General features: G+C 41.7%; 1 protein-coding gene across 3 annotated transcripts in view; it reads left to right on the top strand.

Annotated features, from left to right (window-relative positions):
* The window catches only part of DMD (dystrophin), a gene marked incomplete at both ends in the record, with an annotated part of 1,846,964 nt that overhangs the window by 657,650 nt on the left and 1,175,459 nt on the right, over positions 1–13,855 (top strand). For all 3 annotated transcript variants that reach the window (XM_084636024.1, XM_084636023.1, XM_084636025.1), the window contains 2 exons: positions 10,984–11,129; positions 12,092–12,304. In XM_084636024.1, coding sequence (XP_084492150.1) covers positions 10,984–11,129; positions 12,092–12,304 — 359 coding nt within the window. The remainder of the gene's footprint in view (positions 1–10,983; positions 11,130–12,091; positions 12,305–13,855) is intronic.

Raw genomic sequence — 13,855 nt, 5'->3', positions numbered from 1 at the left:
CCTTGTTAACCAGGGAAATGTTAAGAAAAAAATCCTTACCCTGCACATACCACTGTCTCCACCAAACTAGAATTAAAATGTAGTCATCCAAGTGGGAAGAACATGACCTGTACCTGTAAACTCAAGGACCCAGCTAAATTCCATAGTATCTTCAACGAATCCATACCAAACAAAAGAGCCTAGGAAAAAATCTGGTGAGATGCACCAAGTAGCAACTGAGATTCTTGTAACCAGAGTTTATATAAAATTCTGTTGCTGATGCATGGGATAGAACAGAATCTAGTTGATTCCTCCATAGCTGCATTGTATCCACAATGCTAATAGCAGTAAGAATGCTTGTTTGAACAGATAAGTCTGTACTCAGGGTACAGAATTATTGAGTACTAATGATACTCAGATTAGATCAGAAAATAGCTCTTTTCAGCCATAGATCAGCTCTACATTGATATATTTTCAAAGTAGAACTGCACGGAAAAAAAAATACACTCCTCCTCACACACATGTGATGGTTGCTTTGGCAATGTACCCCCCGCCCCCCAAAAAAGGATAAAATGAAAACCTGAAAGCGAGTCTCAAATCTGTTTTTTCCCCCCATAAGCAAGTGGCTCATTCATACCATGAGATGGTACTTTTGGTAGATAAACTGCAAATGAAGGGTTATATAGTTAATTTTAGCAGCTGGCATGTTACCCTTTCTTCTTTCTATCCTTCCCAAAAGAAATTTTTTGAATGTTTTCACTTAATCATTTTGAGCTGATTTGCTTTTTTTCTCCCAACCCCCGCCTCCCATCATATCCTTTTTCAGGATATTCCACCATTTTCCCTGGTAGCCAGTGTGAACCCAGTAACTTCAACAACTGCTGTATCCAAGAGTTCATGCCACTGGCAATCTCAGGATAGCTCCCCAAGACTATGCAAAACACAGTCACCACAATAAGATCAACATTTTGGTTTTCCTTCTTTCATGTTTTTCTTTAGTTAAAGAACTTTTTAAACCTTGAGCATTTCACATAGTCTTGCATAAGAGTCTGTAATTTAGAGATTAAATGTGCACAAAATGACACAGAATCCTATGATAAATATAGGGTTTTTTCAGAATGAACATTGTGTATTTAAAAATAAAGTGCTGTCTTATGAATCATACACATGCAAATTATATTTGAGTCCCCAAGCAGATCTAGGCTATGCATTATTTTTGAAAACACTTCTTTTTCTTCAATTAATATAAAATATTCCTTTGAATTGGCTTTTGGAGGGTTTTTTTGGCTAGTTCTATATTTTATTTTTTAAATTCTGCTTCCCAAGATGTCATCAGTAATTGAACAGAGTTTTAATGAACAGCACAGATATAATTTCATTTTTGTTAGGCTATATACTTTCTCATATTAGTATTTCCCCTTCAAAAAAGAAACAAGTTATCTAAGGAATTAATCTTTATTACATATTGTCCTTTCCTGTATGTCCAGTTTATCTTCCCCTCCTCCCTTCCCCTTCCCTCAATGATAAATTAAAATGGGGGGGGGGAAATGCATGTGATATCATCTAATAAAACAATTGAATTTTGTTTTATTATATTGGTTCGTTATAGTTCTTGTAAGGCTGGTAAAACCCTGTCTGTACCATTTCTTTTAACATGGAGATAAATCAGAGAAAAGGAATTGTTAAAGCACTTTCAGAGCATTGACTGTTCCCTGACAATATGATGGAAGATTCTAAAAGGTTGCACTTTGATGGTTTCTGATGACATGGAGGAAAAAACGGGGAAACCCACAGCTCTTATCAGGAGAAGAAGAAAAGCAGAAAAGCTTCTAAAAAGTTGGACTTTGATGATCAACTTCAAGGACAAGTACCACAGAATAAGTGAAAGGAAGAAAGTATGTTCCTAGGAAAGGAGTTGAGAAAAGTATGGTAGTTTGTATGATTTAAAAAAAATTAGGTGATCAGTCATGGTTGCTATTTTATGCCTTCTTTTAGTTCAGATTTCTGAGATTCAAGCTAGTTCATTCATTGCAGGAATCAGTTGTATCAGTTGAAATGATTCCATTGATTCAAATTTGCTGCCTGTCTTCTACTGTAACAATGAGCTGATGAATAGTGAATTTACCTTGATTATAGGGGGAAAGTGTAGATAGGGTGTGTGTATGGAGAATGTACGCTGGCCTGTCTGAGACTGGAATAAAATCTCTCCTACTTAATTTCAGGTGGTGGAAAAGAAATCTGTTCAATAATTATCTGGGGGAAGGAGGAGAGGGAGAAGAGCTGTTTTCAAATGTTGCAGTATTTTTCTACATGCTAAAAATAAATAGATTGATATTTGTCTTAATGAATTTCTTAGCCTAAGCTCACTCTTGTCCTCTCTCTTGGTATTTTCACAACCTTCATTGCCACTGACTGCTTTGATGAATTGGGACCTCAACTGATTTTCCCCATGCTCACACAGGAAATCTGTGGCAAAACTTGGAATTGATTACCCAAATCCTTGTCCCATATCTTTACCAAAAGGACCATCTCTCCTTGCTTTGCCACAAAGTAAAGATGTAGATATAATATTTCTCAGGAATTTAAGAAATCACAGTAAAATATCACTGTATACATTTTTGGTCAATATAAAGTCCTAGATCAAGTCTGCTGTAGGTGGCATGTGATAAGGCTTTGTATAAAAGAGGTGTTACTATTTTTAAAACTTCAGGCCCAAAATCTGGGTTTCCAGAGATTGTTCCCTTTCTTTAGAAAGGGATAAAGCTTTTCTTCAACTTAACAAAAGGTTTTAGGTATTTCTCAAAGGGAAATTTTGTGAACATTTGTATGTCTAGAGGTTATATTCAGTCATTGCCTTCAAATAAACCAAATTTCCTATTAAAATTAAGGGTAATCTGCTCAGGACACATAGGTGAATGAAAAACAGGCACAGTGATGGAGTTAATCAAGCCAGAACTTTATTATCTTAACAATGGGGAGGGGCACTATCTGCACCCCCTCTTTGAGAAACCTGGCATTTAATTGAGTCCAGTTTGACATTACAGCATTCATAGTATATAATAACTTTGGGTGGAGGCTTGCCTAACCCAGAGGTGGGCAAACTATGGCCCACAGGCCACATCTGGCCCATGGGACTGTCCTGCCCGGCCCTTGAGCTCCCAGCTGGGGAGTCTAGCCCCTGGCCCCTCCCCCGCAGCCTCAGCTCACTGTGCCGCAAGCCCTCTGGGTGATGGGTATGTGAGCTCTTGCTGGGCAAAGCAGTGGCATGGCTGGCTCCAGCTGGGTGGCATGGCTGCCAGTCCTGGTTCTCTGAGCGACATGGTAAGAGGGTGGGGAGCGGGGTTAGATAATGAGCAGTGGGTCCTGGGGCGGGCAGTCAGGGGACAGTGGGCAGTTGGATAGGAGTGGGAGTCCCAGGAGGCCTGTCAGGGGGTGGGGGTGTGGATAGGGTCAGGGGATAGGGAGCGGGGGGGGGGGTTGCATAGGGGATGGGATCCCGGGGGGGATGGTTAGGGGTGGTTGGGGGTGGGGGTTGGATGGATTGGGAGTTCTGAGGGGGGCAGTCAGGGGATGGAAAGTGGGAGGGGACAGATTGGGGTGGGGAGGCACAGTCTTCCCTATCTGGCCCTCCATACAGTTTCAGAACCCCGATGTGGCCCTCAGGCCAAAAAGTTTGCCCTGCACCTGGCTGAACCCCTAGGACTCAGCTCACTTCTGAATCCTCATACCCTGTCATTTGTGAGAAGGGTTAGAGGGTACTCAGAGGGACCTCAGTCTGTGAAGTCTTCAGGTCTGCTCTTCTCCTTACAGGCAAAAGGTCCTCCAGCCATGTCCCAGCTCTCATTCGCCTCAGGAATCTGGTTCTGTAGCCGTTATCTGCCTGGGCCTCCAGCTGCAAGTTACAATGGACTAATCTTCCTAGAATCCTCCTAGCATTAGAATTCCTACTCTTCATTCTTTTAACTTAAACTTTGCTTCCTCCAGGCTGCAAGAAAAGGTGGAAAAAACCTGTGAATCCCTGCCAATTTGATCCAACAGGAAAAATGTCGGTTCCCAGCCTGTAGCGGTGCATGGGATACTTCCATCCTAAGTTCAGGACGCTGCACTTGTTGAACCTCAGATTTCTTTTGGCCCAATCCTCCAATTTGTCTAGGTCACTCTGTATCCTATCCCTACCCTCCAGTGTATCTACTTCTCCCCACAGCTTAGTGTCATCTGGAAACTTGCTGAGGGTGCAATCTATCCTATCATCTAGATCATTAATAAAGATGTTGATCAAAACCGGCCCCAGGACCGACCCCTGGGGTACTCCATTTGATATCGACTGCCAACTAGACATCGAGCCATTGTTCACTACCAGTTGAGCCTGATGATCTAGCCAGCTTTCTATCCACCTTGTAGTCCATCCAATCCATACTTTAACTTGCTGTCAAGAATGCTGTGGAAGACCGTATCAAAAGCTTTGCTAAAGTCAAGATATATCACATCTGCTGCTTTCCCCATATCCACTGAGCCAGTTATTTCATCATAGAAGGTGATCAGATTGGTCAGGCATGTCTTGCCCTTGGTGCATCCATGCTGACTGTTCATTTTGAAGCACTTAGAGGAGAGGAAGGTGATCAGGGTTTCCTTCAGGACCTGCTCCATGATTTTTCCTGGGACTGAGGTGAGGCTGATTGGTCTGGAGTTCCCCGGATTCTCCTTCTTCCCTTTTTTAAAGATGGGTATTATATTTGCCTTTTTCCAATCGTCCGGGACCTCCCTGGATCGCCCCGAGTTTTCAAAGATAATGGCCAATGGATCTGCAATCACGTCAACCAACTCCCTCAGCACCCTTGGATGCATGATCTGGATCCATGGACTTGGGCACGTCCAGCTTTTATAAATAATCCTTAACCTGTTCTTTCACCACTGAGGACTGCTCACCTCCTCCCCATACTGTGTTGCCCAGGACAGTAGTGTGGGAGCTGACCTTGTCTGTGAAGATCAAGGCAAAAAAAGCATAGAGTACTTCAGCTTTTTCCACATCTGTCCCTAGGTTGCCTCTCCCATTCATTAAGAGTCCCGCTTCCCCTAACCTTTTTCTTCTTGCTAATATTCCTGTAGAAACCTTTCTTGTTACCCTTCACATCCCTTGTTAGCTGCAACTTCAGTTGTGTTTTGGCTTTCCTGATTACTTCCCTGCATGCTCGAGCAATATTTTTATACTCCTCCCTAGTCATCTGACCAAGTTTCCACTTCTTGTAAGCTTTCTTTTTGTGTTTAAGCTCACTGAACATTTCACTGTTAAGCCAAGCTGGTCGCCTGCCATATTTGCTATTCTTTCTGCACATTGGGATGGTTTGTTCCTGTGCCCTCAATAAGGCTTCTTTAAAATACAGCCAGCTTTCCTGGACTCCTTTCCCCATCATATTAGCCTCCCAGGGGATCCTGCCCATCAGTTCCCTAAGAGAGTCAAAGTCTGCTTTTCTGAATTCCAGGGTCCATATTTTGCTACTTTTTCTTCCTTTTCTCCTGAGGATCCTGAACTCAACCATGTCATGGTCACTGCTGCCCAGGTTGCCACCCACTTCTACTTCCCCTGCTAATTCTTCCCTGTTTGTAAGCAGCAGGTCAAGAAGAGAACGGCCTCTGGTTGATTCCTCCAGTAGCTGCACCAGGAAGTTGTCCCCAACACTCTCCAAAAACTTCCTGGATTGACTGTGTACTGCTTTATTGCTCTCCCAGCAGATGTCAGGGTGATTGAAGTCCCCCATTAGATCCCAGGGCCTTTGTTCTGGAAACTTCAGTTAATTGTCCGAAGAAAGCCTCGTCTACCTCATCCTCCTAGTCCTGTGGTCCATAGCACATTCCCACCACAACATCACCCTTGTTGCTCTCACTTCTAAACTTAACCCAAAGACTCTCAACAGACTTTTCTCCAGTTTCAGACTGGAGCTCTGAGCAATCATACCGCTCTTATATATAGTGCAACTCCTCCCCTGCCTGTCCTTTCTGAACAGTTTATACCCATCCATAACAGTGCTCCATTCATGTGAGCTACCCCACCAAGTCTCTGTTATTCCAATCCAGTCATAGTTCTTTGACTGTGCCAGGACTTTCAATTCTTCCTGCTTGTTTCCCAGGCTTCTTGCATTCATGTACATGCACCTAAGATAACTAGCCGATTGCCCTGCTTTCTCAGAGGCCCCCACTGTTGCACCCTCCTCCTTGTGTTTCCTCCCAGTATCCCACTTACCTCAGGACTTAGGTCACCATACTCCGGCAAACCTAGTTTAATCTCCTCACTAGATTAGCAAACCTACCTGTGAAGGTTTCAGAGTAACAGCCATGTTAGTCTGCATTCGCAAAAAGAAAAGGAGTATTTGTGGCACCTTAGCGACTAACCAATGTATTAGAGCATAAGCTTTCGTGAGCTACAGCTCACTTCATCGGATGCATACTGTGGCTCACGAAAGCTTATGCTCAAATACATTGGTTAGAGTATAAGCTTTTGTGAGCCACAGTATGCATCCGATGAAGTGAGCTGTAGCTCACGAAAGCTTATGCTCTAATCCATTGGTTAGTCTCTAAGGTGCCACAAGTACTCCTTTTCTTTTTGCTACCTGTGAAGGTACTCTTCCCTCTCTTTGTTAGGTGGATCTCATCTCTTCCTAGCAATCCTTCTTCCTGGAACAACATCCCATGGTTGAGGAATCCAAAGCCCTCTCTCTGACACCACCTGCATAACCACACATTCACCTCCACAATTTGACGGTCCATACCTGGGCCTTTTCCTTCAACAGGGAGGATAGATGAAAACATGACTTGCACCTCAAACTCCTTTATCCTTCTTCCCAGAGCCACATAATCTGCAGTGACCCACTCAAGGTCATTCTTGGCAGAATCATTGATGTCCACATGGAGAAGTAGGAAGGGGTAGCGGTCTGAGGGCTTGATCAGTCATAGCAAACACTCAGTCACATCCTGAATTCTAGCTCCAGGCAAGCAGCATACTTCTCAAGTCTCTCGGTCTGGTCGGCAGATGGATGACTCTGCCCCTCTTAGGAGGAAGTCCCCGATCACCACCACCTGTCTCCTCCTCTTGGGAGTGGTGGTCGTGGAACCCCCATCCCTACGACAATGCATCTTATGCCTTCTGGTCGATGAGGTCTCCTTCTGATCCCTTCCCTTAGATGGCTCCTCCAAATAATTCTCTGCAGTAGTACCCTTGCAGAGAGCCTCAAAATGGTCAGTCACCTTTGATAACTGTACCAAATAATAATAGTGGTTGTTATTCCTTCTAGGCAGAAATAAAAAAAATGTCTAACAGTAGGGGTCACATGTGAAAAACAAGAACGTTTATAAAAGGAAAATTATTCCTGAGATATAATGTAGTACTGAAAAAAAATATTTATTCTGACTAACAGTGGAAACTATTGCAAAAATATATGGTGTAGCTGAGAGTTGTGTGGAAAAAGTGAAACAGAATTTACGTTGTTCCAGTGAAATGACAAGTGGCTTTTTAAAAGCAATATTTCATATTTAAATCAGTCTGCCACTGGCTAGTTCAAATTGGTATCTTTTTGATCCTGCATGAATTTTTATTTAGCTCTTTGAATAGTAGGAATCATAATTAATTTAAAATGCAGAAAACTGCTAGCTATGTTTGTATGACTTTTAAATTATTTCTGGCAGCGTTTTCAAAATAAAAGCTTTTGTAGAGCCTGTTCTAACAACAATGCTAATATGTTTGCATCCAGTTCTGGGATCTGTTCCAGCAGTATTCCTATATATACCTGCAACAAACTGTACACATTGCACTAACAGTACCCTTGTGCAAAGAAGCGTTTCTCACCAAGTTTATTTTCCAACATCGTTAACCAGACTTTCTGGCCAGGACCCTTCACAGTGCTCAAGGTATTTGGTTCCTTTGTCGCCTCAATGAAGGATGCCAAAATGGCTTTTACTCTCTGTTTAGATCTTCTGAAAATTCATTGACTCTGCTTCAAGAGGCAGGAAGGTTTCCTGTGGGTGAAGTCTCTATCCCCCATCAAGATTAGGTGGTCATCTTTCCCCACTTGCCTTCCTGATGACTTTGTTGACCTTGCATATAAATGTGCTTTTCTTTGTCTTTGGTCTCACCTTGCCAAACTTACATCAGAGACACATTCAAGCAAATGGAATTGCATTCCTTTGTCTGAAACAGGCATGGCTTTGGCATTGCTTGCCAAATGCATTTTCAGAACACATTTCCAGCACCTATCTATGAAGTCCTTTATGGGTTTAACATACATACAGCAGCAAGAATATTAATGATCAGTGAGTAATTAGTTTTCCAGTGATGTATTATATACCCAAAAGGTGGCATGTAACATGACAACAGTGTGCCAGCTGGCTTCGGGATGATATTAGGGTCATACTCGTCCAAGCCCTGCCTCCCCATTTACACTGCTGTTTTTAGCACTATATAGTGTCCCATTACTGGAGCCCTGCCGCTTCTGTGGGGAAAGACTCCAGGAGAGGGGATGGGCCCATCAGGGGAGTTTTCAAGCTCCTTCCCTCCTTCTAGACCCTTTCCTCCGCACAATGAAAGACTCTGGAAGTGGGGACTGCTGAAGCCTTTCCCCGGTGCTGCCTCACAGCTGGAGTCTTTTACTGACGGGTGTAGCTACATACAGCAGTATGGATGCAGCCTGCTTTTCACTGCGGCATACCCTACATGCCGTCACCAGTGGTGTGTAAAGTGGACATAGCCTAAAGCTTGTTGTTTCCACTTACAAGATGTGGAGCCTCTAAGAAAGTCATTATTTACAAGAGTCAAAGATGACTTTAGGCTGAGATACTGAACTATGTTTCACTTTTCTAATAAAACTAAGACTTGAGAATTTTATATTTCCTTTCCTCATGTGAGCAGTATATAATGTAAGTGTGCCCTTTACTTTTGGAGCAGTATGTTTAAATGTTCTGTCCTCACAGAATTGTTGGTATATGACGAGTCAGAGATAATATAAATGTAATGAAGGAAATGCAATTTGAAAAGACTAATTTAATGAACACTCTGTTCTGACTGGAGAAAAGCAGGAAGAATTCCCTTTCCAGTGTTTTCCAGATCAGATGTTAGGGGAGACTGGAATTTTGGATGGAGAAAGTACACTACAAGAAAGCAACACTTGTCCCTCTGTAACTGGATGCAGACTCACCGGCGGTGCCTCCTGCTGGTTATCTCAGGGAATTAGCTCACCAGCCTCTGGAGTGCCCTCTTCAGGACGGTGTCTCACCTTACTGCTGGCTCCCATACCCCTCCCAGGACCCCAGTGCCCCTTTCACTGGGGGCTGCCCCCTGGCAATACCCCACAATTCTGGGTCTCCCCCTTTTAGGGGAACCCTCCACCCACTATCCCTACCTCACCTCACTCGTAAGCTCCTGCCAGTCACCAGCTAGCCCCCACACCCTGGGCAGACTGCAGTATGAGCCATTCATCACAGGCAAGCTTGGGTTTCGACCTGGTGCCTCTGTCTAATCTTGGGCTGTCCCCTGCAACCTCAGTACCTGTTGAGCCTAATGCTAGGCTGCAGCCTGGGGCTTTCCTGGCTGGAGCACCCCAGCTCCACAGGCCCTTCCCCAGCCCAGTTCCAATCTAGGTACTCTGCTTAGGTCCCTGCAGCCAGGTCCCTCCCTCTCAAAAGTGAGAGAAAGAGTACTCTTCTGCTCCTAGCTTATATAAGGCCTGCTGGGTCTGTTTGGGGCATGGCCCCCAGCTGCAGCTGCTCTGCCAATCAGCCCAGCTCTTCCCCTGCTCCAGCCCTCTCCCAGGGCTATCTTAAACCCCTCACAACAGCAAACACTTTTTCTTACAAATCCATTGTCACCGGTCATGATGGCCCAGTTTTTTAAAAGCAAAAGGTGATTTTAGGTGCATCAATTTGTGGGTGCCCAACTAGAGAGAGCTTAGAGGCATACAATTTTCAGAGGGTGAGTGCTCAGCACTTTCTGAAAATTAAGTACCTTTAAGCAATCACAAGCCAAACACTGCAAAGTTGAGGCACTCAGAATCACTGATTATGTCTCAAAATCTTGGTCAAATTGCATTCACTGTTTTATTAGAATGTAATCAAGATGGCATTGAAAACCTTATGTAAGTACAAACTTTATCAGTTCTGCATTTTGTGACTATGAAACATTCTTTCTTTCTACAATATCTTTTAGAAGACATGCACACTGTAGATATAATAGAGGTACAATAGTTTTGTGGCATTTTTAGTTTAATATGGTGTGGCAGAAATTGAAAAATATTTTATTTTCAAGTGGCCATTAAATCTGTGTGTGGTTTTTCAGTGACTGCAGTGCAAGCTATGGTGGAGGCAGAAGGGAGCAACTCTACTTATGAGATGCTCGTGTCTATGCCAGATGTTGTCTATTTAAGACCTCTGTAATGTCAGTTTAATGGGCACAGTCCAATAAAATTCAGCTTGAATTTCTCTTTTATGCTAATGTTATAAGTTTTTAACAGCTGTCCTAAGTAGAACATTTTACCTTAACAGATATGCTAGACACACTAACATGAGCCATAAAACGGTGATGCCACTTCCTACAGCAGTTCTAAAAGCAGAACTGAGGTCCAAACAAGAGAAGATACAGTGGTCGGTCTGTCTGGTATCAAAAATAGCAGTGTTTAGATATATTGTGCTGTAACTACCAGTATCATCCCACTCTGAAACTAAAGAGCCAAAACACATTAAGTAAAAAAACAACAACAAAACCCAGCAGTAAATAATAAATGTAAGGATGAATGCGTAAATTATTCAAAGCATTTTGTCCTCCTGTACTTCTTTGGGTACATTTTTGAAAAGATCTAGTGGTGAAATTCTGGGCCCATTGAAGTCAGTTGCAAAACTGCAACTTCAAGAGGGTCAAGATTTTACCTAGGACTTCTCAATATCCTGACAATCACATACAGTTCAGTTAAGAGAGAATGAAACATTTTAAATTTCTTCTCCTTTTTCTCTCTGCATTTGGTTTAGATTTTGACAGTTTGCCTCCTGCACACTATAAGGAGACAATGAACACTATCCTTTTGTGGATCCAGCAGTCAGAAAACAAACTCTCCATATCTCAGGTTATTGTCACTGAATATGAGATCATGGAGCAGAGACTCAGGGAGCTAAAGGTAAGTGTATGGACTGTGGAAAAGTCTTCTGATTGAAAAACACAAGAGGAAGGAACTTCTGCTGGCTTAAACCATCATAACTCCATTGAAGCCAATGGAGGTATGAGTGTTTACAGCAGCTGAGGATTTAGCCCAACAGCTATGGTTGGGGGGAGGGGCTACTTACTGATCTCAAAAAGGATTCTGAATGTTATTGAAAAAGCACCACGGTTGGTATTTGCCAGTTGAAACAAATACTTAAGGTACTGAACACCTTAGGGGAATAGCTTTTGCATTTTCCCATAGAAACAAAATGTTCTCAGAGATATTTACAGCACTTAAGCAGGCATTCAGCTCATTGTAATGAATGTTTTCATGTATGCATTAGAAACTAGTATTATGAAAAATACAGAACATTTACTTCTCTCCATCCCAATCTGCAACTCCTGTTAAATTTCCAAGCAGAGACAGATGTGGGATGAGCTTTGCCAGTGGGCATAAAGCTTCTCTGCATGTGGACTTTTAGTATTATTTTATTATCCGATGGCTAAAGAGCATTTTACTGGATGCAACTGGCAGTGAAAATATAGAAATGTAAAGCAGAAAATATCTGTTCTCCATGCTGATCAATATATTGATCAATGTACTGATCAATCCTTGATTCTGAAGATAAGTGTATAGTAATCATTGGGGACATAATACGTTATTTAATGGAGTATACAATGTCTCAATGAATTAAATTATGCAAGTATTTATACCGTTAAAATTAGGAATTGAATGTATTTCTAATCAGCTGTTTTCTGAATAAGATTAAAATTTTACTTAGGTCATGGTAAAGTGTCTAATTCTTTTCTTTGAACAATTCTTCTAATAATTTCAGTCATTTGCTCAATAATATTTGACTACTTCTGGGGGGAAAAGTGTTCAAAATAGCTCAGTATGTTCCAAGTGAATGAATATAATGTTAATTTTTCATATCACAGGCTTTGCAAAGCTCTCTACAGGAGCAACAAAATGGTCTAAACTATCTCAGCACAACTGTGGAAGAGATGTCCAGGAAAGCCCCTGCAGAGGTCAGCCAGAAATATCGATCTGAAATTGAGGGGATCGTTAGTTGCTGGAAGAAGTTATCAGCTCAGCTGGTAGACTGTTGCCAAAAACTTGAGGAACTGATGACTAAGCTCCAGCAGTTTCAGGTTAGTAGGGGTTCTCTCTCTCTCTCTCACACACACACACCCATCTTCTGGTGTCCTGTGACATTAAATGTTTATATATGCATGCATTTTTATATATTTCTGTAAAAGTTAATTCTTGAAATAAAACAAGATAGAAGGGAGGAGTCTCAGGTCAATCCATGTGTGAGATTCTTGTATTGCACTGGATATTTGAATCAGAATAAAGGAAATTTAAAACTTCTAAACCTTTGGCAGGTACTAAGGTGTTGATTGACTGACGCAATGATGATCCATTTGATAGATTATTGTAAGAGTGAAATCCTCACCCCACTGAAATCAATGGAAGCTTTGGTATTGACTTCAATGAGTCCAGAATTTCACCCAGAATTCTTACCTTTTGCCAGTTTTTGCTTGTGTCAAAACCAATGACAAAACTCCTATTGATTTCAGCGAGAATAAAGTCAGCGCCCCAACGCTGTAATCCTTCAAACACTTTTCCATGCAACTCTAACCTTCTTGATTTCAATGGATTACTTTCATCGTCATTGTTATCACTGTTACTTCTATTGTGGTAACAACTACTACAGGTCACTAATCAAGGATCAGGACCCCAGTGTACTAGGCACATAGGTAAAACTATTTATATACAAATTTGCAGGAGTAGAGCCCTAGACTGTTTTCCTCATGGCAGAGATTTTATGTAGACATTCGTTGGCAAGTCATCTGATGCACTGTTGGTGCTCACCAAATGAACAACAAGACCAGGGGAAACCTGGACCTACAAATATTATAATATGTCATTCATGTCTCAATTTTGAATATATTTCTGTTCCGTTTGTATATAATCCTAAAGCACAATTTTCAAACTGATTCTGATTAATCAGGCACCAAAATTCCGAAAATATTCTGCAGGAAGTATCTTTACATTTTATTCTACCCTCCTTCCATGTAAACGATCACTTGCATACTTATAAAAGACAAGGGAATTAAAGTAACCCTGAAGCCTTTTTCAAGGCTGACCAGCACAATGTGAGTTGTTACATACAGTGCTCCATTTACAATGTATGAATATTTCAGTCCCTGTCCTTGGTTTGTTTCAAGTAGAATTTGATTGTTGCATTTATGTTATGGAATATAGCAAAATAGGATTTTTTTGAGTGAGTTCAGACCACTGTTTCCTATTTAATCCAGTACAGACATCTGGTCAGGAATAAATGTTCTGTTAGCAGGGTCATGGTTGGTCTTGTATCCCTGTTTCTGCAAAGAAAAACCCAGTAGCAAAATAACAAAGCATTCATTCATCTGATTCTGTTTGACCATAGGGGAGAGTTGACCATAAAAAAAATATCATCATAAATAGATAATCAACAACATAGCAATTTAAGAACTAATCTTCTCCAGAAGACCCCAACAATCCTAAATTTGGTTTAATTGGAAGCACTTTGAGTCTGAAAATAATAAAGTTGGCTGTCATAGCAAGACTTGGGTTTGTGTTCATTGCTAATATAATGAAATATTGGGAAGTACGCAGTTTAAGGTACTATCCTTTCCTTAAGAAATTTAAGTTGGCTT

The sequence above is a fragment of the Lepidochelys olivacea genome (genome assembly GCF_965140295.1).
Source record: "Lepidochelys olivacea isolate rLepOli2 genome assembly, chromosome: 1".
NCBI lineage: Eukaryota > Metazoa > Chordata > Testudines > Cheloniidae > Lepidochelys > Lepidochelys olivacea.
This window is presented reverse-complemented; position numbering and strand designations above follow the sequence as displayed.